This window comes from Mastigoproctus giganteus, chromosome 2 (assembly GCF_048544385.1).
Source record: "Mastigoproctus giganteus isolate SK-2022 chromosome 2, ASM4854438v1, whole genome shotgun sequence".
NCBI classification, from domain to species: domain Eukaryota; kingdom Metazoa; phylum Arthropoda; class Arachnida; order Uropygi; family Thelyphonidae; genus Mastigoproctus; species Mastigoproctus giganteus.
In genome coordinates, this window is record NC_143576.1 from 20190619 (window position 1) to 20218507 (window position 27889).

Sequence of the window (27889 nt, forward strand, 5' to 3'; positions counted from 1 at the left end):
AGGTGCGAGTGACCTTGCAAAGAAAATCAGCATCCTAGATGCGGTTCAATGGATTTCCTCTTCAGTAAACGCAATTAGAAAACAAACTGTCGTGAACTGTTTTGTAAAGTCTGGCTTCTCAAACGCAAAAATTGAAGTTGTGAACAGCAATGTGGAGCACCAAGAAGAACAAGAACTTCAACATCTATTGATAATGTACGATACTTCCGCTAGAAGTGACTTGAACCTCACTGCAGAAGATGGTGCTCTAGATATCAACGACATTATCATCGATATTTTTCAAGAAGTTCCTCATGAGGATGAAGAAATGGAAGGAGGTCATTCTGTCGAAGAACATATTAACGACGAACCACAGATGAAAATAGAAGAAATGCTCATACAAATCAATCGTTTAAAAATGTTTTTCGCCGCTGAAGAAGATACTGAAGGACTTTCGATGGTTTCATCACGCCAAACAAATGTTAAAAACAAAATTATCAGCCGGAAGAAGGTGCAGAAGAAAATAAGTGATTACCCTATGTATTTTTCTTAAGATAAAGTCATAATATGCATAGCACAATTGTATGTATATTATTTACAAATATATTGTGCAAAATCTGCATATATTTTAATTTAATTTTACATTAAACGTTTAATGATTTTTCTTTCTTTTTTTTTTTTTTCTCCCTCAGACTTCTTGTTAGCGGACACTTCTCTCTAACGGACACATTTTCGTTCCCCATGGCTGTCTATTAAAGGGAAGTTTCACTGTATATATATATATTTGTATTATGAATTGTAATTTTGTTTATACAGTCAGTCCTCGTATAGCACGATTGTGTTCCTAGAAATCCTCGTGAAATGTAAAATCATGCAATATAAATAACAGGCCCTACGGGAAAAACAGGGTTATGTGGCGACCCCCAAGATTGAACACACATTTGTAACCAAAACATTACCAAACACAATAAATAATCGTAATAAAATACTTATGAATTCTATTACGACTATTACGTAATAAAATATTGCTAATGCTTTTGCTTCTATTGTAAGCAAACTTAATTTTCTGTTTGATTTTCTATCCAAACAGATGACAGTCGTTCCATCTCTTCCAATTCTTTGTGTCTTGATCTAATGGATTTTAATTACACTTTGAGTTGTTCTTGCTATGAAAGTTGTTTTTATTTTCTCTGCATTCTTTCTAATTCTCGGCGTTGCCTCATTTAGGCCTGTAGCACGTGCAATATCACATTGTCTTTCATTTCGCTCAAAGCATTTCGCAATTTCATATTTTTTTCTCTATCGACAGAGGCGGACTGGCCATAAGCCTTACCGGGGAAATCCCAGTGGGCCGGAAGCCAGTGTGATTTTGGCCATAAACGCTAGTATGAAGCCACTACAAATTTTCCTGGGTAAGAATTTTTGACTCAGTCCACCTCTGTTTATCGATATTGCTTTTCTTTTTCTCTCTGAATCTGTAGTGTCTTCACCAGGACACTTCCTTTTTACACCTTTTAAGTATTTTACTAATTTTAGGGAATAAAGCACAATTACAAAATTTCACTTGATACACATAAACAAAGCTCAAAGCTGTAGATGTGTAGCAACTGAATAAACAACACCGTAAAGGCAGAGACACACTAACATCTCACTAGCTCACATTTTACTAAAGCACATTTCTGGGGGTTACTACCATAAAACAATAAAAACAATTTCCAGCTGTGTTTCTGCTAGTGGAATCTGTTATAAACTGATAGGAAACTTGATTTAATTGCATTTGCAATAATAGTGATAGCTGGAATTGTGTGGGTTTTTACATTATTATGGCAAAAAGAATTTACCCCTTCACTGATATAAAAAACATAAATACATTTTCAGAATCCTCTCTTCATTCCTATCATGTTGCATTCAGTTGGGGTGATTCCGCGTTCAACTGCCATTTCTTGTAAACACAAAGGCGAATAATGAATAAGCGAATTCGGTTCGTATTATATACGATATTGCTCCCCTATTTATAAATCATGCATGATCGAATTTGTGTGGTGTAAACACATGTTATACGAGGACTGACTGTAGTTATACTATTGTAATAACTATCATATAACATATATTTTTTTAAATATTATATATATATACAGAGAATCAGATGTAACAGGCAGAAAATTGAGAAGAGGTAAAATAAAATAAATTACTTAGGGGTGCCGTTATTAAAAGAAGGTTGAAAACCACTGATATAATGCATGGAATTATACTAGATATAAATGACTGAAAAACCCTTGGAGGTCAGGAACAGTTTATATGAATAATTGTTAATTGCTGCAATCAGCATTTGGAATATATTTATTTGTTATTAAAAATATACAAAATGGTTGTATATGAATATATTCATCCCATCTTGCATAAGTTCAATGAACATTACCCCCGGTCTTCTCTTCCCCATTACTCCCTGCCACCTTCCTCCCCTTCTTGAATGACTAAAAGTTACACTAAACTCTGGACAGTCGGAATTACTTTTTCCTTTCCCTCTTCTACACTTTTATTCTTGTAACACTTTTAAATTTGTACGTTTATGTTTCTCTTTTTTCCACGTATTTAATATTAGTATAGGCAAATGATGCAAGAAAGCAAAAGTTCCGCTTTCCACACATCTATTCTACAAATTCAAAAATTCAAATTATTATATTAGGACCTCCCTAGTTTCTTACTTATACCCATAATTCCTTACATAGTCCCTTTTTTTCCCAAATACTGGATGACTACACAGTGAACAATTTTGTCCATCTTTCCTCCTTCAGACAACTTTGTTGACTTCAGGATCTATAATTTAAAATTATAGATCATGAAGACTATAGATCCTTTTTTCACATGTATATATGATGTCTGTAAATTGCGTGTGTTCTCTGGTCTATTTGCCTGTTTTGCTGGATGAAAAAAACCCAATTTTGGGGGAGGGGGGAACCTTGCTATCTATGCCCGAGATCGGCTAACTCAGCTACAGAGTGAAAAAAAGCCCATTAAATTTTCTCACATCATTGATGGGATTCGAACCAGGGCCTTTTCCACAAGGTGTGGGGAGCGTGGTGATGATACCACTGTGCTACCTATGCAGACATCTATTCTACAAGGTCAAGGTGTGGTTGTTTTGATTGTGATCTCCAGGGTTCCCCTACAAGCCACAGTAGCATCCGAAAGGCATCTAGCAAGTGTATGTATGTATGTATGTAGGTGTGTAAGTATATATGTTATGTTGAGTGCCGGCACCTGGCGACTTCACGGGTAGCAGTAATCCTGAGTAATGCACTAACTGTGTGGTACGACACACAGGGCAGTGGAAAATGAAAAGGACCTGGTGGTAATTGTGCAGTCAGATATGGTTCTCTTAGTAGTGCAGACAGGCTAGAGGAGGCAATTTGAATTTATGCCCCCTCAGCACTGAGTTTGCTTAAGCCCTTTAAACATCTCAATTATATCACCTTGTAGGTGCCTAGTCTCCAGACACTGCAATCTGCAATTCTTGGTAAGAGCAACCCTTTGTTCCCCTCACTAGTCTTGTTGCCCTTCTCTGTGCCCGTTTCAGCAGATCTATATCCTTCCTAAAATGAGGCCTGCAGACCTGTATCCAGTACTCACTATGTGGCATGACAATTGCCTTATACAATGGGATAAGAAGGTAATTATCCCATTGTGTAATGAGATACAATGGGATAAGGAGGTGATTATCCCACTGTATAATGGGATAATGATTAATCACCTCCTTATCCATACCAGCAAAATTCCTGTATATCACTGACAAAACCCCCATGAGCTGCCGGCTGGCAGCCTGTCTACACTACTCAGAGTCTGATATCTGACTGAGAGTCTGATTCAAACAAATTCACCCAAACAACCAGGCAGATACATTTATATGCCCACCAAACACAATTATGATGATTAACATCTTTTCAGTGTGAAAAACTGTCTGACTGCCCAAAATTATTTCCCTGGAAGTCTCAGCAAATTCTGTTTCTGTCAGGATTAACACTATTTGGATTGACATTATTTTGGGATATAAATTTTAGAACCAAAGTCTTTCAAACTTCTTAGAATAGAAGTTTGCTACAATATCAGGTCAGATGATAGATCTCATGCTGCCTTTAAATACTGTTCTGCAGAGCACTAACTTGTCCTCTTGCTGAGCATTTTCTGCAGTTTAGACAGAATATAGCCTACACTGCTAGAATACTTCCAGTATACTCTCAAATCTCTTAACTGTTTGATAAATTATCAGTTTTGAAAGTAGAGCACAGTTAAAATGTTTTGGTTATTCTCTGGAGATAAGTCACTACCATTTTATAGTAAATGATTAAAACTGTAATCTTCTTCTAATTGCTATCAAAATTCTTCCTTCATTACCTAATTGTTATAATTTTCTAACAAATATTAAAAGGTTTCTGCACCAGAAAAAGGCTCTATGAATGAAAGATTTAATGATATTGAATTTTAAAAGTATAAAATAACTCATGACTCACGTGTTGCCTGTTCTATTTTTCCATTAATTATACTCTCTATTCGGTTGCTTACAGATAATACTTCTACCGAATATTTCTCTCCAGCCATAAGTTTTTTTATTTCACAGAATGTTGCATTCAGTACCACTGCAATTAAGAAAAGAAAAACAATAAAAATTAAATAAATATTTGTATTTCATTGTATTAAATAATACAATTTAATTCACTGTATTAAAATTCACTGTTCATTGGATTAAATAATAAGTTCATTGTATCAATGAACTTTTGAAGATCTCATTTACACTAGCAACAGTAGAAAGACTGATATTTACTAATATAACTACTAAAAGACATTATGTGAGATATTTCAAAGTATTTCAAATGAGGAGACACCTAACCCCTGTTTAGAATGAGTTTTGCTGAATCATACTAGAAGGTCAAGTCCTGATGCAGTGTACTTTCTACTGATACACATCAACAGAGAAGAGATTAAGAAATCTTTCATCATCCACTCCCGATTTAATTTAGTCAGAGATTATTTACCAATGAAAATAATCAGGGTTTGACAATTATGTTTAAGCAATGAGCCCACTGCATGCATGTCAAAGCACATAGGATCATGATGCAACAAAGTGTGGTAGCTAACTTAAGTGACTGTTTCTGTGTACAAGGTCATTTGCATATTATATGTCATTAACAATGTAATTATGTTGATCAAGACAGTGCCACTGTGTTAAGCAATGGACCAAAGAGCAAACATTAAATTTTGTTTTGAGGAAAAGTACAACTGAAACCTACAGATTGGTAAATTAAGTACAGTAAACTCATTAAAATTCATCACCCTAGGGGACTGAGAGGTGCAGGATTAAAAAATTTTCTGGATTTTGGAGAGGTCTACATAGTGGTTTATAGTTTTAGGGAACACATTTCTATAAATACTAAGCACAAACAGTTGAAGTCATCTTGTACATCTATAAACATTTATGATGACTATCTTGTCCTTTTGTCTGTTTTTGCGAGAAGGATTTAAACTGCGTGGATAATGCAATGGTCTTAATTTTCAAAGCAGAACAAACTTGCCTTTGTAATTAGTTGCTGTAGTATTGCACTACAGTTTGTGGGTAGTAAAAGGATGGCCAGTGCTCAAAACAGAAGGAACTGGAAAGTTGTGGGAGAGGCCTTCATCCTGCAGTGGATTGAAAATGGCTGATGATGATGATGCACTAAATTCAATAGCTACATTCACTCATGTCAGCTCACATCGAACAACTGTTTTTGTCTGCATGCTATTACTAGAGACCACCTGCTATCTGATGAGGAACCAGTTAGTCCTGAAAGAGGCTACTATAACAGTCTCTTTTAAATAAATGGACAATTAAGCTATCGGCAAGCCATCTGTTTGAAAGTAGTACAATACCAGGATAATTCATTGCAAAGGCAGGTTTGTTCCACTATGAGAATTAAGCCAATTTCAAAATCTATGCAGTTTTGTAACTCTGTATCTTGTAGCTGCTGATAATCATCTCCTCCCCTTTGATCAAAAATTTTTTAAAAATTTCATTCAGCAAATTTCGAAATCTCTGTAGAAACTTACTCCGATTCAGCCATCTGACATCTGTGTGTAATAGCAGATCTGATTCATTTTCATTGAAGTGCATTTTTAAAAGTCTCCTTTGATGAGATTGTCCTCTGATGGAATTCACGATTTTGAAAGCGATGTCTATAACACTTTTAGTATTTAATCTTTTGCTGACTAACACTTGTTGGTGGATGATACAGTGTAACTCAAAAAATCTGGGAATTCATCATCCTTTTGACACAATGCGATGAATCCGTTAAGATGCCCCGTCATTGTTTTAGCTCCATCTGTTGTTATTGATATGAGCTTAAATGGTGGTACTTTATTTATTTTTTCAATAAAATTTTTTAATGCGTTAAATATATCAAGACCGCTAGTTCTTTTAACGAAACCATACCCAGCAGTTCTTCTCTAGTGGGAGAATCATCGAAAACCATACGAAGAAAAACGAGCAATAGAGCTGTATCACTGACACCTGTAGATTCATCCAGTTTTAAAGAAAAGGAGACACAATTAGCATTATGAGCACGCAATTGTTTGCCCACATTTTTAATAATTTTTTTGATGCATCGCATCACAGTATTTCGAGATAATTGCAGATCTAGAAGAAAACTTAATTTCATTTTTGTTCTTAACATTTTCAAAAAGAGAATCTGTTATTCTTAAAAATGTGTCTTTGATGAATTGACCATCAGAAAATGGTTTGCATATTTTGCAAGAAGATGACTCACTTTAAATGATGCTGCAGTTACTGCTGTAGATTGTAAATTAGGTGTCATAAAGAAATTTTGTTGTGCGAATTGAATTTAAGTTCTTTTAATTTATTTTTTTCTAAGGTCAACTATTAGACAGAAAATCCGATTGGTATTTACCATAGAGTGTTGAAGTGCCTTTATAAATTTCCTATTTTGGGTATAGCTACGGAAGCATTGCAAAAAACAATAACATGTTTCTTTTATCATTACAAAAAAGTATTCTAGTTCCCACTCTTCATGAAAATGATTCGTTTCACTCTTTTTCAAAATATTCATTTTAAATCAAAGAATATTAAATTAAAGTATTAGTACTGCCCAGTTATTAATATTAAGTAAGCTAAATAAGAATTCGACATTATGCTCTCGACAACTTAACTGCGTGAATTTTCACAAGAGGCTCTAACTGGCTGCGCGGCAACAAGAGTAGCCACGTGGTTCAATGGATTTGTAATAAGCATATGCTGTGGGGCATGTAATAACATTTAGATTTTGACTAATATATTTTTTATATATATTTAAAATTCGTTGTGATCGACTGAAAGTAAAGCCGCGATCGACTTGTTGGCCACCCCTGGTGTAGAGGATATTAAAAGAAATGTGACAAGAATGTGTGTCATTAAACTGACTCAGTCCTTCAGTCCTGGGACTTAACTGTCAAACCTTCTATATTCCACAGATTGACTGAATTCAGATATGCTATGTCCAAAGAAATCATTCTGCAACTCAGATACCAAATGTGCCCTTTAACAAAAGACAAAGCCAGTGAACTGATTGTAACATTATACTGGCTAGCATACTACTACTACAGATGTCCTCTCAAAGCAGCAGTGGCAGACTTCAGGAAGGGCAACTCTGATTCCATTGTTTAGCACTATTGCATTCTGTTATTGATACAGTGGTTGGTAGCAATAGTAGTACTATGACACATACATGTAGTCTTGTTCAATGTTACTTAACATTTGTATTTTTAATAACCACAATCCCCCAAATGTTAGTTAATTATCCGCAGTGGTTCTTGGTTCATGTGGTCCTCGTGTCTGTCCTTAAAATCTCGCACTGAGGAAAATATGAGTAGTTCAATCAATACTTGATATGTAAACGGGGGGGGGGGGGGGTTCAAAAAAGATTTGCATTCATCCAAAAGTAGCTGTGATAAAAGGTAGAAACAAACCATGTATTACACTTTTTCAACATAGTCACCAGACAAAATGACACATCTTTGCCACCTCTCAGTACAATTCCACAGACCAGTTTTGTAGAAGTCCTCTGAAATCCTTCAAACCATGACTTGGCAACAGAAATCACCTTATTATCAGCAACAAAGTGTTTTCTACAAATAAAGGATTTTAGGGCAGGAAAGAGGAAGAAATCTGATGGTGCAAGACCTGGAGAACAAGCAGGATGTAGCAATATTTCAGTTTTTCCTGGCACACTGACAACATTTCATGTGCACATTGTACCCTTCCTTCTTCTGGTAAGGGGTCAGAAGTCTGGGAGCCCATCCGGTAGACACTTTACTCATATGCAACTGTTGATGTCCTCCACAGACCCTACACTAGTTTGGAGTTCTGCAACTAATTCTTTGATAGCGATTTTCTAATATTAATGAATAAATTTTTGCAACACTCTTCTGTTACAGCAGTAACAGAAGAGTTTTGGAAGATTGTTTATACCAATGTGCAACAACACTGTAACCTGGGCAGTCTTCTCCATAAACAGTGACCATTTCTTTCTGGATTGTTTTGTGTTTTCCCTTCCAGAAAGAGGAACCTAATCACTGATCAATATTCCACTTTATCCATTGTGACACTTCACTTCATTCAGTGCTGCAAAGTAAAAATGAACTATCAGATCAAAAGAGATTTCAAGATGTCAAACAAAAAAAAAATAAATAAAATAATAATAATAATTTATCTTTCTATCATAACTACTTCTGGCACATACAATTTTCATTATCTCAAATCTTTCTCCTAGAACAGCTTTCCCAAAACCTATTTCTCTACCATGACTACAGCCTTTCTCAAACTCATATCATTCCCATCCTAGCTGAAATCTAGAAACATCTATTCAGTCATCATCAATTAATTTGGAGTTTAAAAAATAAAGAATTGTTTTCCTACTACTTAATGTTATAGTTGCTCAGTTTCACAAATGCTAAATGATATTTTTCACTGCATAATAACAGTCAAATCAAAATTCTGTGTAACCATCTGATTCTTATAATATTCTCTAGTCCCCTGAGTATAAAGATTTTTTACATGTGTGTTCAAATTAAGTTTCTCAAAATCAATTAAAATCATAATGAATTGTATTGGAATCTTCCAGTACATTTTGCCATCTCTAATAATTGTGTTTCTAGATAATAGACAGTTTTAATCAGTGTTTTTTTTGTAAAAAAATAAGTGCCGGAACTCATTCTTTGCTATCAGAAAAAATTGAAAATTAAAAGGATATGAAAAGTACTCTAAATTTTTTTTTTTCCTGATATTGTTACTTTAGTAGTGATGTTTTTGGAATAAGAACAACAAATTTAGTATATTAACACAGTTCAAGTATATAAAAAAATAAGTAAATAAATTGAAAATATTCAAAAATTTTATTAAGTACAATACACAATTACATTTACTGAACAAAACATTTAATGAGAATTTTTTTATAATTAACAAAATTTAAAATGCTGTTTTAGTTCACTTTCCGGGCGGGCCGTAGGTTGGACACCACTGTGAATCAACTTTAAGTGGCCCATTCGAGAATTAGAAAAGTAATTTTCTTTTACAGTGAATAGTCAACGTAGGTTACAGCGTAGTCACGAATGGTCAACTACTGAGTGCCAGGCACTCAGTAGTTGACCATTCGTGACTATGCTGCACTCAGGATGAAGGATCCATAGTCATGATTGGTCGTTAGTGTAGTATCTCAAATAGAGAGCTTTATGATAACTGAAAAAAGTTTGTAGTACCCCGCTTGGCCTAAAACTGAGAAACTAACGAAAACGTTGTTTATTTGAGTCTTTCCAGCTGTCATGAATGACAAGGGTGGGAAAAGCAACTCCGACTTCTTCTTGGAGAAGCGATTAAAGTCTTGAAGAGAATCGACTGGCAGGTGAGGACTGTGCAAGACTACGTGCAGGCAACTCCCCACCACTGCCCCCCTCAACACTGGCTCTCTGAGTACTTCTTGCTGGTACAAATCCAGCTTTGAAAATTGTTAAAAAATACTTCTCGTCGCAAAATTTATAAATTACCTTTATAGAATTATTAACTAACTATTTAGCAACCTTTTTGTCACAAAAAGGAGAATTACTTAGTAAAAAGAAGCGCACAATCAAAGTGCAATAAAAAATTGTTTTTTTTAACTTTAACACAAAAAAGTAAATGACAGATTTCAATCGGAATAGTTTTCCCTTGATAAGCATCAAATAACACATAGCTAATGTGATTTTTAAATTTTTAGCTCCATTAGCAATGGAAATAGAGGGGGGGAACACGAAAATTACTCAAATTTTCCTGCCATTTTTAATTTTAAAAATATTTTAAAATTATATTTTAAACATACTAGTTGAGCTCTTTCCAATGGTATATAATAAGCAATAGGTTGTCGACATTTTATGGGCCCCTCCACATTTTACCCCCATTTCTCAGATAAATTTTTGTCAGCAACAATCAATATGGTGTTATGTTGGTCCACATGATGTACAAACCCATGCAAAATTTCAAGTCGAGTGGTTCCAGAGATACAATGCTGTGACAGACAGAGAGAGAGACAACCGAATGACATAAGGGTTCTTTGTTAGACTACGGACCCTAAAAATAATAAGTAAAAATAAATAACAAGTAAAAATAATTTCATAATAAAGTTTTTATAGAATATTCCAAATTTTTATTAAGTTCTCATCCAACACCCTATGCCAACTTCTTTTCCTCCTCTGTATGTCTGTTGCTGAATGACGTTTCCAAAGCAGCCACAAATCAGCATATTTTACTGGATCGAGGCAGGTCAGCGGTGGGCCTACAATTTTAAGAAACAGAAGTGAAGAAACTGTTTTTGTCATCAACGAAGCTTTGGTTGGGCTGACGATCAGATTCATTTGTGAAGATCCTCATTAACATTCACTCGATGAAATTGGTATCGTACTCAGAGTGTCCATGAATTGCTTCAGTTCTTTCGAAAACATCTTTTCAATTAGGTATTCCCGAAATTCACGAATTGCATCTCTTTCATTTAACTGTAATTTTCTAATTGAATTTTCACCAAATGCCAACAATTCATGTTTAGAAGTTTTAATACCTTCGATGTCCTCGTTTTCCTTCTCTCATCATCGGTATTGTCACTAGTTCTTAAATTTGATATTTTTCTTTTTGAAACTGTCCAAAATGACGGTGTCATTCGGATATTCAGGTACTGTGACCATGAAAACAGAGATAGGGCAACTTTACGGAAAAATGTGGATAACACACTTCCACGAAAATCACTTTTCTAATTCTCGAACTGGTCCCTTACAGATGATTCACAGTGGTGTCCAACCTACGGCCCGCCCGGAAAGTGAACTAAAACAGCATTTTAAATTTTGTTAATTAGCAAAAAATTCTCATTAAATGTTTTGTTCAGTAAATGTAATTGTTAAATGTACTTAATAAAATTTTCGAATATATTCAATTTTACTTTTATATGCAACAAGATATGGAAAATGCAACACACTTAAAGAATTTTGCATAATACCAGTTTGGACACCACCGCAGTAGAAGGTGGAGCAGAGCCCATTGGGAATACCCCTTGATCTGCTCACTGTTGACTAGCGCGACTTCTCCGTATGTGGGACAGGTGGACAGATAGGTTTTACCAGGTACCACTAAGTTGCAGAATGGTAATCCTTTAGCTCTCTTAATTTGAGCAGCAGCACTAATTGCCTAAAGGCCAGAAATGCGAACAGTGCATACCAAGTTAATTCTCTCCTAATCCGTTCGCTATATGAAAATTTTCTCGCTCAACAGAAAGTATTTTAAATGTAACTTCTAAGGGGAAGTCAAAATAATTTGCTATAAAAGGACTTCATTAAACAGAGGTCCAACTGAGTAATTTAGAATTATAAAAGTGGTTATACAGTTTTATATTGAAAATATCTTAACAATAGGCAGTGAAAAATGCAAATTTAGTTAAATAATTTTAAACTTATTTGAATAGTAGGCAAACATGTGAAATAAAATTTACGGAATATTACAAATTCCGAAGTGCACTTCATCCAAATGTCACACGTCACTATTAATAAAGGTACCAGTACGCCGTACCGTCCCAAAAAAAGCACTGGTTTTAATAAATGACAGATGAAAATATCCTTTAAAATTGGAGGAGGTGGTTGCATCTGTTAGCTACTGCCGTCCAATTTGCACTCACAAAAGGCAAAATTCTCTGGAATTTAGATCCAGAAATGGTAGAATTGAGTCAAGTGATATGTAACTGATATGTAAGTAGATGCAGAGGTCATTATTAAATTTTTAAAAAAAGGGGGTGGGGAAACAAGTATTGCTTTTTAAATTATGATTTGAATTTTGACAATAACTTCACTCTAAAGTTGAGCAATCGTGTAAAAATAAAATCAATATTTAAAACCATTTATGTGCAAATTTTTAATTTTTATATATTTCCATTCACAAAGAAACTCACTACCCGAAGTTTACAGCTATCGGGAATCTCACCCCATCCCATCCCCCTTCAAACCACACACGTTCAAAAAACTTACCCCACAAAAGTTAATAATGAAAACCTATTCTTATATGATGTATAACATTTTTTTAGTTACCAAGTGAAACTAAATGGCACAGTTTCACTTTATCCAATCTAACTCACTAATATTTACCTCACTTCTTTTCAAATTTCCTCTTTTGTAACTGTATGAAAATGAAAAATAAGTTAAGGAAAGGTTTCATGGGGGTGAAAAAATCCCATATTTTATGCTAAATCAGGAAATAGCTGGAAGAGAGTAACCCTGTAGTGAATGCTGTTATTCTTAAGAACATAAAGAATTCAAGAACATAAAGGTAAAAAATAAAATTTTTAAACTATAATTATAATAAGTACACTTACCTAATTCTCTATAAAATGAGGCATCAACAGATTTGTAACGCACTGAATACTGATCTACTAAAGAATTGTTTGGCGAATCCCATGTTAAAATCATTGTAGAATTGCTAACTTTAACAACTTGTATATTTGATGGTGGTTGAGGAACTAAAGAAAATGTACACTGTTAAAACCATTTTCACAGTGCTATTTCTTCTATGGATCAATTCACATAACTGAAATATTTTTAAAAAATTCTAGTAAAAAGAATTAATATGAAAAGTTCTAGCCAAAAGACTAATACGAATTCAATAACATAAGCTATTTCTTTTCATACCTTGATTTGACTAATTTTGTATTTTTCAACAAATGAAAACAATTAGCATGAAATGTTCGCAGTTTGCAGCCATATCGGCTAGCACTTTTATACTAAGTGGGTTCCTTCTTTAAAAACTATATCTATTTCTATTTTAAATATTTCATGTATCCTTAAACAGAATTAACAGACATGCAAGAAAAATTTTAAATTGATTTTTAATGCTTCAAACCATAAATACAAATACAATAATATTATTTACTTGTTTTAAATAAATGAGTTACTGAAATGCATGTACTTTGCTGTTTCTATCTGATATTTGCTGCTTTTATCTGACAAACTGAATGAGTATTTTGCATCTACATTCACACATGAACAGATATTTAGGGAGGGGAATTCCAGAAGTTTATCAACTTCTGGCATTCATTTATTCTAACAGGAAATTTCTGAAGTTAAACACAAGAAAGGTACCTGGGGTGGATGGGATCTATCCAGTTATAGTAAAGGAAGTGGCAAATCCTTAGCCCTACTTATGAGAGTATCCTTGGACTCAGGGTAGGTCTCCGTAGAATACAGATATGCAAATGTATCCCCAATTCACAAAGGGAATCAAAAGGGTGACACGATTAATTACAGACCTGTTAGTTTAACTTCTGTTCTGGGGAAAATAATGGAGTCACTAGTTAAAGAAGCATTGCAGGATCACCCAGACAAGGCTGCAGTAATAATTCAGACAGCATGGATTTGTTAAGGGGAAGTCTTGTCTAACCAATTTGATTGGATACAAAAAATAATTTTGATATCATATACTTGGATTTCAGGTAAGCTTTTCATACCGTTGCTACTGTACAAATTGAAGCAGTATGGCATTAAGGTTAAGTTGCTACAATGGATAAAAGGATGGTTGAGTGGGAGAAGACAGAGAGTGGTAATCAGTGGACATTGATCTTTGTGGACTAATGGTCTTAACTGAACCTGGACTAATGGTCTTAACCCAACACTGAATCTGGAGTCCCCCAGGTTCAGTGTTGAGCCCACTGTTGTTTTCTGTATTTATCAATGATATTGATGAAAGTACAGGAGGGCCTTGATTAACGCGATTAATTCGTCCCGCGAGCGCATCGCAGAAACACTTTAATCAAATATAATAACCAATAGGAAAAATTATAATTGGTCCTTGACCTTCTGGAATGTCCATAAAGAATTTTAAAAATACCTTTTAAATAACTTTTTAACTGTATACAATGTAAAAGATAATGAAAATAATTATGGAATTAAATTTTTATTGCATAAAACAGCGGTTCCCAAACTGCACACCGCGGAATATTTTAAATTTTCGAGGGAAACAGAGTGATACTCGACATCTGTCGGACACCGCGCGAACTACTAGCTCGAGGTAGTTCACAGTTTCAACATTTCTTATTAAGTTGTTTGGACCTAACTACTAAGCGGAACTGTTAAGTATTTCTTTTGGTCTGAGTGCGCCTTGAAAAAATTACTGAGATACTAAGAGCACCATGAACCGAGAAAGGTTGGGAACCTCTGACATAAAATACACAATGAAGAAATGACTGTTGCGGAAATATTTGAACAGTGTTGACTTTCTCTTTTCATCAATCAGTTTCCGATAGCCGACAACAATCTTCTCTGGGCCCCGGCAAAATAAGTATCGCAGAGAACCTCAAACCTTTTGTTTGAGGTTCTATGCGATACGAAAGATTTCATCTAATTCTTTTACCGTTATCTCCTTCGCGGTAATCATTTTCATCTGGCTCATTTAAAAATTTGGATTTTTATGCAAGTGTGCATTGACTTTATTAGCAGGAGACAAACAAGTAACACGTCTTCTTCCGATGGAACACACCAAGGCGGTCAGCAGGCAAACGTTTGTTTATTGACCGTACTACTCGCAGTAAGCTTAACGCGTGATTAAAATCTTTTTCAACTACAGGCATACCTCGGTTAATGTTACCTCTGATAACGAAGCTTCGATATAACGAAGTCGGCAATTTCAAGCCCCATTTAACATAAAAAAAAAATATTCCAGTTTAATCACCTGAAATCTAAACAAACTGAAGAAATTACGGAAACCTTTGGGGCTTCTCGTGGTTGGTTCGAGAAATTTAAAAAACGGGCCAGAATTCATAGTGTAAAATTAACAGGAGAAGCTGCAAATAAGTTTCCAGAAAAACTAAAGGAAATAATTGAACGTGAAAATTTTCCAAATTTGGTGTTCAATGTTGCCGAAAGCGGTTTGTTCTGGAAACGGCTACCAACAAAAAGCTTCATTTCTATTGAAGAAAAATCAGCTGTTGGGTTCAAAGCAGCCAAAGACCATTTAACGTTACTCTTTGGATCAAATGCCTCTGGCGATTATAAATTAAAATTGTTATTAGTTTACCATTCAGAAAATCCGAGGGCGTTAAAAGGTAACATAAAAATGAATTTACCTGTAATATGGAAAGCAAATAGAAAAGCGTGGGTTACCAAGGAGTTATTTACTGATTGGTTTGTTAACCACTTTTGTCCTGAAGTAAAACGGTATTGTCAAAAAAACAACTTTGAAGAAAAAGCTCTTTTGTTGTTAGACAATGCTCCGGGACATCCTACTGATCTTAACACGTTGGACACATGCATTCCTGTCAAAGTTGTGTTTCTTCCAGCAAACACAACTTCCCTGATTCAACCATTGGATCAGGGAGTAATAGCATCATTTAAAGCTTATTATCTGCGTCGAACATTAAGCAGTTTAACTGAACTAGAGGATAAAGAGGAAATGACAGTTAAAACTTTTTGGAAAAACTACACCATTAAAAACGCAATTGAAAACATTGATAGTTCTTGGAAAGAAGTCACTAAGAAATGCTTAAATGGAGTTTGGCGCAAAATATGGCCAGAAGTTGTACTAGAAGAAGAAAATAACATCCAAGAAATTAGAAATGAAGTTATCCAGATGGCTCAATCAATGGGTTTCGAAAATGTCGATGAAGAGGATGTTAGAAATTTATTGAATGCAGAAGATGATGGTTTTTCAGTGGAAGATTTAGAAAACCTTGTTAGCAATGAAGACGAAGTTAAAGAAGTTCCAGCCGAAAAAGTGTTAAAAAACCAAAGATTTAAAAAGGTGCTTAAATGACATTGAAAACGTTTTAAATTTTTTTAGTGAAAATGATCCTGATTTAGGAAGAAGTATTATTGTTAAGCGATCAGTGTTAAATGCAATAACTCCGTATAGGCAATTGTTAAATGAAAGAGAAAAAGAGCATAAACAATCAACTTTAGACTTGTATTTTAAAATGTGATTTCACTTTGTATGTAAGTTGACTGTTTATTTAATAAAACTTTTCTTTGTCCAAAAAAAAAAAAGCTTTTCATTTTCTTTACGTAGGAACGTATCCCTATTCTGGCCATAGTATTTTTGCCTCTGAAAACGAAGTTTCGCTTAACGAAGTAATTTCGTGGAACGCATCCTATTCGTTATTCGAGGTATGCCTGTATTGCATAAAAAAAAAAGCCCGCGTTAACTGTAAATTTGCACCGTGTAAAGTGAAAAGTGGTATAATTTTTCAAATAGCGTCAAATGAAATTCGCGTTAATCGAACTCGCGTTATGCGAGGCCTTCCTGTATATCAGGCTTAATGTCCAAGTTTGCAGATGATACAAAGGTTGGCAGGGCTGTTAATAACAGTACTGACAGTAAGCTGCTGCAATAGGATCTAGAGAAGTTCGGCAGATGGGCTGAGAAGTGGCAACAGAAGTTTAACATTAACAAATGTAAAGTACTGCATATGGGTATCAGCATCCCCAGAGAAACTTACCAACTGTGGGTAATATGGTCAACAGTCGACCTCCCTGCATGGGACCCACTTTGATACTCACCAACTATTCTTTCTGATAGTCTTGATATTCTTCTAGTCAGAATGAAAGATAAAATCTTATAAGTTGCACTAATAGGGCAAATCCTCTGTAATTCCCACAAATTAGTTTGTCTCTCTCTCTCTCTCTCGTGAATTTAGATGATTACCGTTGTCTTCCAGTCATTTGGCAACTCTTCTCTTTCCCATAGGTCCGACATAAGCTGATGTAATTTTTGGATCAATTTTTCACGGCCTGCTTTTACGAGTTCTGCTGGGATGTTATCTTCTCTGGGTGCTTTGTTATTTTTAGCCCTTTAGACTGCATCCCATACTTCTATTGTATGACCCAAAGTACCTTCAACATTATCTGTTTCTTCTTCTCTTCTATAATTTCTTCTGGATATGCCTGTTCTTTATTAAGTAAGGAATTAAAATGCTCCTTCCAAACTTCTGTGATCTCTGCTATCCCCCCCCCACTATTTCTCCTTTCTTATTCCTGCACAGCTTAAGATGCGGCTGGAAACGTTTTTCTATGTTTCCTACTTCTTTATAAAATTTCCTAATCCGCCCTCTGTCGTATTCTTCTTGCATTTTTTCTATTCTTCTCCTTTCTTTTGTCTACATAATGACTTCACTTCAGCTCTTTTAGTCTTCGCTTCAGCTCTTTTAGCCCTGTAGTCCTCGGTGTTCTTTCTAGTTCCTCTCTGTAACATTTTCTAGCTTGGTTTCGTTTTTCCAGGATCTTCTAATAGTCCTGGTCAAACCAGTCATTTCTCACTCATTTTTTTTTGTTCTACTCCAAGTGCCTCTTCTGCTGCTACACTCAGTGCTTCCTTAATATCTTCACATTTTTAATTGATGGGCTCACCTTCCTGAGGTTGGTACTTCTCCAGTTGTTCCTCCACTTTCATTCTAAATCTTTCTCTAGTATCTTTGTCTTCTTTAAGCTTATCTTGTTGATATCTTTTCTTTGTTAACCCTCCTTTCCTTCTATATACCTTTGAGAGCCTATTTTGCACATGGCACTGTACCATAAAATGGTATCTGAAACACAAGCTGCACTCCCCTGTAACTCCTCACATCCATGACATCTGTAGCACGACAAGTATCAATGAGGATGTGATCTATCTGATTTCACATGATACCCTCGGGCAAAATCCAAGTTTCTTTGTGGATATTCTTATGTGGGAAATTTGTGCTACTAATGCTCAAGTCTTTCCCTTTTGTAAAGTCTATTAGTTTTTCCCTCTTACAAAGTCTATTAGTCTTTCCTTCTTGCAAAGTAGTAGTAGCAGTAGTAGTGGCATGTGATGCAAGAAAGCAAGTGTATGAGATTATGCAGCATCAGCCAAAAAAAAAAAAAAAAACGAAAGAAATCACACCATTCCCTCCAAATGCCTGTCCAGTTCCTCCTTAAATTTATTCAACCTATCAACTTCCACAACGACAGACGGAAGTTTGTTCCAGCAATTAACCAACCGCTGGCTAAAGGCAAATTTCCGCATATCTATTCTACATCATCTGTCTTTTCGTAATTTGAATTTATTTTTTTATTTTTATGTGAACCCCAAACACGAGAGGTATTAGAACCTATAGTACTTAGTACCGTGCTTGGGTTGGAGGCTGAGAAGATGAAAGAAGATATTTGTTGACATTGGACTTGAACTTCTGTAGATTGTAATTTTCAGGAAATACATATGAAGGAAGGTTGTTCCAGAAAACGGCAGTTGAATGAATAAATGAGGAAGATGAAAAGTTGGTTCTGTGGGTTTGAAGTTGGACAATAAATGGATGTTGGCTGGTGGCGGCACGTGTTTGGACTGTTTTGAAAGAGAGAGAGAGAGCGGGAATTATAGAAGCCAATTCAGAAGAACAGTGCCCATGGAAGTATCTGTAGAAGGGGCATGCAGCAGAAACAGTACATCTATGAGAAAGCGAGTGGAGAGACTCTGTTAGAGATGAATCATTAATTAACCTAACTGCCCTCTTCTGAATGAAATCAAGAAGCCCGAGAGAGGTTTTGGGGGCACCACCTCAGATGTGGGAACAATATTCCATGGCAGGGCGGATTTGCGATTTATACAGAGTGAGCAGCTGTTTGAAAGAAAAGTAACGCCAAGAGCGAAAGAGAAAATCAAGTTTTTTTAGATGCAGAGGAAGCAATATTTGTAATGTGCTTGTGCCAAGAGAGATTAGAAGTCAGGGTAACCCCAAAAGAGATATATCATTTTGCCTAGAAATCGGAGTGTCACTAAAGATAAGCTTAGGAGCAGAAGAATCCTTTTTGCGAGATATAACACAAGACTGAGTTTTAGAAGGGTTGAAAACAACTAAGTTGTCTTTGCCCCACTGGAGAATTACCCAAAGATCGGCATTTAAGGAATTGGTAGCAGATTTTCGAGAAGTTGAAGCTGATCGAGCAGGACAAGGTTTCTCAAAATGGAAAGTGGAATGCAATGTGCTATGCCCCCTCAGGTTCATAATCTGAACAAGTGGACGGATCCCAGAAGAATTCAGCATGCTCAACCCATTTAAGGCCTTATACACCTCAATCAGATCCCTGTGCAGGTGCCTAGTCTCCAGTCACTGCAATTTGCAAAACTTAAGCCTCTCTTGGTAAGAGGATCCCTTCATTCCCCTCACCAATCTTGTTGCCCTTCTCTGTACACGCTCAAGCAAAGCTACATCCTTCCTAAAATGAGGCCTCCAAACCTGTACGCAGTACTCAACGCGTAGCCTGACCATTGCCTTACACAGAGGGACAATCACCTCCTTTTCCCTGCTAGCAAAATTCCTATATATAATTGGCAAAACCCCATGATCTACCCTGGCAGCCTGTCTGCATTGCTCAGAAAACTTCATATCTGACTGCACAATTACTCCCAAGTCTTTTTCATTTTGTACCACCTTAAGTGTAGTACCACACAGTTGGTACTTTTCTCTCGGGTTACTTCTACCCATATGCAGTACTTTGCATTTGTCAAGGTTAAACTTCAGTTGCCACTTCTTAGCCATTCTGCCCAAATTATCTAGATCCTGTTGCAGTAGCACACTGCCATTACTGTCATTAACACCCCTGCTAACCTTTCTATCATCTGCAAACTTCGACACTAAGCCTGATATACCTGCATCAGTATGATGAAGCCATGAATTAGTAACATTTATTCATCATCAACTAAATGCACACTCATTGTTGGGTTGGCACTCATGTGGGGAGTAGTAATAAATGAAGAGAAGATTCTGAAAAAAACAAAGCCATGAATTAGGGTTGAATTAGAAAGTGTTTGCAATTCTGCCCAGACGCGATAGGAGGGAGTATATGATGAGAGCCTTGTCGATTAATTCGGCCTTGGAAAGATAGTGCAAGGCTCAAGGGGTAGAATTTTTTTCAGCCTGGACTGTACTTGATAACAGGAGAGACTGCTTCTACAGGGATGGGATACACTTAAATAGAAGGGTGCAAAAATATTTGCTGATGCTATCGAGGCAGTGTTAGTTGGGTCGGAAAACTGCTAGTTTGGGGGAAGACAAAGACTAATAGATTAACAGTAGCCACTGGCAGAGGTGAGAGTGATTCATGCCCAAGTTGGAATGAGCAGAAGCTCATTCCAACTTGGGCAATTCTACTGGAATGAGCAGAAGCCTGAAAAACAAGATGCAGGATATTTCAGAGACTGCTGGGAGTCACTGCGATACAAGTAAACACATGCATTGTGTTAGGGTAGTTAAGAATAGAAACAGGTGCATGTATACTTGCGTGTACACAAATGCTAGGAGTTTAGTAAATAAATTTGATGAATTTGAGGTATTGCTCAAAACATCAAAGGCAGATATTGTTGGGATATCAGAGATGTGGTGTCACACAGATATAAGGAATGCAGAACTGGAATTTGGGGAGTACAACGTCTACAGAAAGGATAGACAGGATAGGAAGGGAGGAGCGGTTACGCTATTAGTTAAGAAACACATAAAATCCAAGGAAGTGAAGTCAGTCGACATTGCTGGACAGTGCGGTGTCTAGTCAGTTTGGTGTGACATAAGCATTGGGAGATCAAAATTGAGAGTAGGAGTGTGTTATAGGCCTAATGACTCTGATGAGTATAATAAGAAACTGCACAGAGAAATAGAGTGGGCCAGTAAATCAGAGAGTCTTATAATGGGGGATTTTAATTTCCCAGATATTGACTGGAATTTGGTGGCTGGTCACTCACACACTAGCAAGACATTTGTGGATTTATTGGATGATTGTTTTCTACATCAGCATGTTCGGGAGGCAACTAGAGGGAGGAATACTCTTGATTTGATTATCAGCAGTGATTCTTCATGCATTAAGAATCTGCAGATAAAGGAACCACTAGGTGGCAGTGATCACAGCGTGTTGAAGTGGGATTTACTCAAAGCGGTAACTACCATTAGGGGTAAAGGGAAGGGTTATTGCTTTCATTAAAGCGACTACGATGGACTGAGACGGTATTTAAATTCTATACAGTGGGACCAACTGATGATGTTACCAACAGCAAATTCAAAATGGGAAGCATTCAAAGAACTTATCTTGGAAGCTACTAGCTTTACATACCAACTAAGAAATATTGTTCAAGGTTTAGGACTAAATGGATGTCAGATGAACTAATGAGACATATGGCAGAGAAGAAAAATGCATGGGATACATACAAATTAACACGTGACACAGAAGCCTATGATAGATAAAGTTGATCTGTAACCAAGTTACAAAGGAGGTTAGGCAGGCGAAGGCAGATTACGAGAAATCTTTGGCAAGGGATGCAAAGAAAAACAGCAAAGAGTTCTTTACTTATGTAAACTCTAGAAGGAAGGGAATAAATCAGATTGGTCCACTTGATATCGATGGGTTAACTGTTGATGATCCTGCTTAGGTAGCTAACAAACTAAATGAATATTTTGCATCGACATTCACACATGAGGAGTAATTCAGCGAGGGTAATGCCAGAGGTGAGTCAAACTCTGGCAGTGAGGTGGATGATTTTGTAATAACTGAGAGTAAAGTGGAGGAGAAATTGTTGAAGATAAACACAAGAAAGGCACCTGGGGTGGATGAGATCTATCCAGTTATATTAAAGGAGGGGAGGTACCCACAGACTGGAGATGTGCAAATGTGACCCCAATTCACAAAGGAGGATCAAAGGCTGACACAAGTAATTATAGACTTGTGAGTTTAACTTCTGTTCCAGGAAAATTAAAGGAGGCACTGGTTAAAAAAGCACTGCAGGATCATCTAGACAAGACTTCAGTTATAGCTCGGACCATGATGGTTTTGTTAACGGGAAGTCTTGCCTGACTAATTTGATTGGATACTATGATGCAGTCACAAAAAACTGGATGCAGGGAATAACTTTGATATTATATACTTGGATCTTAGAAAGGCTTTTGATACTGTTGCACATGGAAGACTGCTGCACAAATTGGAGCAGTGTGGCATTGGAGGCAAATTGCTGCTATGGATAAAGGGGTGGTTGAGGGGGTGAAGACAGAGAGTGGTAATCAACGGACACTGCTCATCGTGGACTAATGTTATTAGTGGAGTCCCTCAGGGTTCAGTGTTAGGTCCATTACTGTTTTCTGTATTTATAAATGATATTGATGATGGTATATCAAGCTTAATGTCCAAGTTTGCAGACAATACGAAGGTTGACAGGGTTGTCAAAGACACTACTGACACACGATCTGGAAAGGTCGAACAGATGGGCTGAGAGGTGTATTCAGCAACCCCAGAGCAACGTATCAACTCTGTGGTACTACACTGACAGTGGTAGAGAATGAAAGGGACCTGGGGGTGGTTGTGCAGGCAGATATGAAGTTCTCTGAGCAGTGTAGACGGGCTGCAAGAGTAGCTCATGGTGTATTGTCAATGATTTATAGGAATTTTTCTAGCAGGGATAAGGAGGTGATTATTCCCTTGTATAAGGCAATGGTCAGGCCACACCTAGAGTACTGCATACAGGTCTGGAAGCCTCATTTCAAGAAGGATGTAGAGCTGTTGGAACGAGTACAGAGAAGGGCAACAAGATTAGTGAATGGAACAAAGGGGTGCTCTTACGAAGAAAGGCTTAAGTTTTGCAAATTACAGTGTCTGGAGACTAGGCACCAGCAAGGTGATCTGATAGAGGTGTAAAGCCTTGAATGGGTTGAGCATGCTCAATGCTGATGGGATTCTTCCTCTTGCTCAGAATAATCACCTGAGAGGGCATAAATTCAAATTGAGGAAAGAAAGATGTAGGATAAACGTGCAGAATTTGCCTTTAGCCAGCGGGTAGTTGGTTGATGGAACAGACTTCCATCCCTTGTTGTGGAAGTTGATAGCCTAAATAAGTTTAAGGCTCAGCTGGACAGGTATTTCGAAAGAACAGAGGGGTGAAGTGGAAGTGTTTTTTTTTTTTTTTTTGGCTGATGTTGCATAAGCTTGCTTGCTTTCTTGCATCAAATGCCTCTACTAATGCTAATATCATTGATAAATATACAAAACAACAGTGAATCCAACACCGAACCCTGTGGGACTCCACTAATAACATTAGTCCATGAAGATTACCACCCTTTGTCTTCTCCCACTTAACCATCCTTTTATCCATTGTAGCAACTTACCTTTAATACCATTCTGCTCCAATTTGTACAATAGTCTTCCATGCGCAACAGTGTCAAAAGCTTTCCTGAAATACAAATATATGATATCAAAATTATTTTTTGCATCCAGTTCCTTTGTAACCACATCATAATAACCAATCAAATTTGTCAGACAAGACTTTCCCTTAACAAACCCATGCTGTGTCTGAATTATTGCTGCAGTCTTGTCTAGATGATCCTGCAATGGATCTTTATACAACAGCATGTGGTGCCAGCAACTCCATTATTTTACCCGGAACAGAAGTTAAACTAACTGGTCTGTAATTACTCGTGTCACCCTTTGATCCCCCCCCCCTTTGTGAATTGAGGATACATTTGCACATCTCCAGTCCATGGGAACCTCCCCTGAGTCCAAGGATGCTCTCATAATTATGGCTAAGGGTTTGCTTAGTTGCTCTGTCGCCTCCTTTAGTATAACTGGATAGATCCAGTTTTTTAAAAAACCAGATAATTTATATGCATCCTATGCATTTTTCTTCTCTGTTACGAGTCTCATTAGTTCATTTCATTTGATATTTAGGCTTAAACCTTGAACAATATTTCTTAATAGGTATGAAACTTTTAGTAGCATCCACGATTAATTCCTAGAATGCTTCCCACTTAGAATTTCTCCTCCACTTTGCTCTCAGTTATTACAAAATCATTAAGTACCCTGCTACAATTTGATAACCTTCTGCCATTTTCAAACCTTAATAATTCCTCATGTGTGAATGTAGATGCAAAATACTCATTCAGTTTGTTTGCTGTCTAAGCAGGATCATCAATAGTCGAACCATCGATGTCAAGTGGACCAATCAGATTCATCCACTTCCTTTTAGAGTTTATATAAGTAAAGAAATCCTTGCTGTTTTTCTTAGCATCTTTTGCCAAGGATTTCTCGTAATCTGCCTTCGCCTGCCTAACCTCCTTTGTGATCTGATTACAGACTAGCTTATATCTGCCATAGGCTTCTGAGTCGCTTGATAATTTATATGCATCCTATGCATTTTTCTTCTCTGTTACGAGTCTCATTAGTTCATTTGATAACCATTTAGGCCTAAACCTTGAACAATATTTCTTAATAGGTATGAAACTTTTAGTAGCATCCACGATTAATTCCTAGAATGCTTCCCACTTAGAATTTACTGTTAGTAACATTGTCAGTTTATCCCACTGTACAGAATTTAAAAACTGTCTGAGACCACTGTACTCACCTTTACAGAAGCAAAAACCCTTTCCTTTACCCCTGATGGTAATTAAATCTTTAAGTAAATCCCACATCAGTACACTGTGATCACTGCCACCTAGTGGTTCCTTTATCTGCAAATTCTTAATACACGAATGATCACTGCTGATAACCAGATCAAGAGTATTACTCTCTCTGGTTGCCTCTCGAACATGCTGCTGCAGAAAACAATCATCCAATAAATCCACAAAAGTCTGACTAGTGTGTGAGTGACCAACCCACAAGTTCCAGTTAATATCTGGGAAGTTAAAATCCCCTATAAGACATTCTGATTTACTAGCCCACTATTTCTCTGTACAATTGTTCATTATATTCATTCGAGTCATTAGGCCTATAACACACTCCTACTCTTTGCTTTCGCAGTGCTTACGTCACACCAAACTGACTCAACAGTGCACTGTTCATTTATACGAACTGGGTGCACTTCTTTTGATTTTATGTTTTTCTTAATTAACAGCATAACACCTCCTCCCTTCCTATCCTGCAGATCCTTTCTGTACACATTGTACTCCCCAAATTCCAGTTCTGCATTCCTTATATCTGGGTGACACCACGTCTCTGCTATCCCAACAATATCTGTGCCTTTGATGTCTTCACCAACACTTCAAATTCATCAAATTTATTTACTATACTTCTAGCATTGGTATACATGCACCTATTCCTATTTCTAGTTACCCGAACACATCCCATATACCCCCCTATTTCACGATGACTGCCATCCGTCCCTGAAACCCCCAACACCCCTCGCTCCAGGTCGCTACTTATTCTAATAGAAGTTGTGCAAGAATCACCTTCACCTCTGCCAGCAGCTATTGTTAAACTATTAGCCCTTGTATCTCCCCAAGCTAGCAGTTTTCCGACCCAGCTAACACTGCCTCAATAGCATCAGCAAATATTCTTGCATCCTTTCTATTTAAGTGTATCCCATCCCTGTAGAAGCAGTCTCTCCTGTTAACAAGTACAGACTAGGCTGAAAAAAATTCTACCCCTTGAGCCTTGCACAATCTTTCCAGGGCCGAATTAATCGACAAGGCTCTCATCATATACTCCCTCCTATCATGTCTGGGCAGAATTGCAGACACTTTCAAATTCAAATTCAATGGGGAAAGACTAAGTCTATTAGTCTTTCCCCATTTTCATTACTGGTTTCATGTAAGCTGTTTGCTTAACTAAATATAAAAATATGCTAACTTACATGATTAGAACTACTAATTTTTCTTTGATTTAAACCACTGCAATTACTAGTATGATGTACTACACTATAAGTTACTAGCTAAGAAATACAATGTTCTTGCCAAAATCACTGATAACAAGGCCTAAAATTTAATAAGTAACAACTTAAAATTAAGTTGTTACAATTATTTATAACTGTATGTACACTGCCATCTATCTGGTAAACTTCATAACTCAGCATTAACCATTCTTGGTAATTATAGTCGTAAAAATTAGCAAGAGTAAGTGGTCATAGAGAATTTGCATGTGAGATTCAATGTAACATGACAGTTGCATCACACAACCATTAACAAATATTAAATTTATTTTTTGTGTGAATACATTATAAAGTCACTATTTATGAAAGATATTTACCGTGAAACTGATCCAGGAATGAAAGACTAAAAGATTAACCCCTGAATGGGTGCTACTCCCACAGCACTAAAGCACTTTTCCCCCAAGTCCTAACTCTTGAGTACCTTTCATCAGCAAGAAACAATTCAAAATTTTTCACATTTTAACGCCACCCTACATTTTCAATCCATTATGAACACAACTGTGAGCAATCCATTTTTAATATTGAAAATGTATATTTTTAAATATATATATTTTTTAAATAAAGTCACACATTGTTGAGAATAGATTTTGGCACTTGTGAAAAAGAAAAAAAAAAACCTCTCACATTCCCTCTTGTTTATGTGAGCACCCCTCGTTTACACTTGAAAAATGAAACCTCCTTGTTCTTCATTATTGGCACTCAAAATGTACATGTGAGCTAGCATGAGTAAACTATGAGGGCTGTTCAATAAAAAATGCTCATAATTTTTTACCAACAACTGCACTGCTTGCTATTTCTAGCTGAGCTGTGGAATTTAAGACCAAACCAAGCTGCATTACACAGCAACTGCCGAGTTTACTCATGCACCTGGTGTGACTTTGGTGGTTGGCCAAGTTTATGCCTGTTTGGTTTTGCCTATGTAACAATGGACAAGACATGCAAGGAACAATATGCTGCTCTCAAATTTTGTTTCCATCTCAAGAAAACATCAGCTGAAGCATATGAAATGTTAAAGAAGCTTATGGTGAATCAATGCTTCCATACAGCACAGTTTGCAGGTGGTTTAGAATGTATAAAGATGGACTGATTTAATCACAAAAATCAGCGGTCCTCGAGTGCCAACCACTGCTGTTTACCACAACAACCATAAACACTGCTTCTGTAATTGTGAGAGAAGGTTGTTGCATAAGTAAGGAAACTTGCAGAAATGTTGTGATTTGTTTGTTTGTATTTGGATTTTAGGAGCATTAGCAACTAAGGCCGTATTGCTCCGGGATATGCGGTGGTCATTCCCTGACCTTTCTGGATCCTCTGTATTTGGTGATGATGGGCTCGAACCCCGGTCTAATTAAGAAGCGTGTGCTACACACCTGCTCCTTCCCACCAGGCTACGGAGGCGCCACAGAAATGTTGTGAATGTCAGTAGGAAGTACACATGATATTTTCCATGACTATTTGCATATGACATGTGTTTGTGCACGCTGGGTTCCAAGACTACTCACACTTGAGCAATTGCAAATTTGCATGGAGGATTATCAGGAGCAGCAATAGATGGTTACTGAAAAATATGAGGTTCTGCACAAGGTGATAATAGTGGACAAGACACAGCTTCATTATTTTGAACCAGAGAGTAAGCAATAAAGCTCTGTTTGGAAGTCGACATCATCAATGCGAACACTGAAAAAAGCAAAACTTGTGGCTTCTACAGGA

General features: G+C 36.6%; 1 protein-coding gene across 1 annotated transcript in view; it reads right to left on the bottom strand.

Annotated features, from left to right (window-relative positions):
- The window catches only part of LOC150089197 (tyrosine-protein phosphatase 10D-like), a 315903-nt gene that overhangs the window by 200110 nt on the left and 87904 nt on the right, over positions 1–27889 (bottom strand). The window contains exons 9-10 of the mRNA XM_090389780.1: positions 12882–13025; positions 4488–4613 (exon numbers count right to left, since the gene is read on the bottom strand). Coding sequence (XP_090245906.1) covers positions 4488–4613; positions 12882–13025 — 270 coding nt within the window. The remainder of the gene's footprint in view (positions 1–4487; positions 4614–12881; positions 13026–27889) is intronic.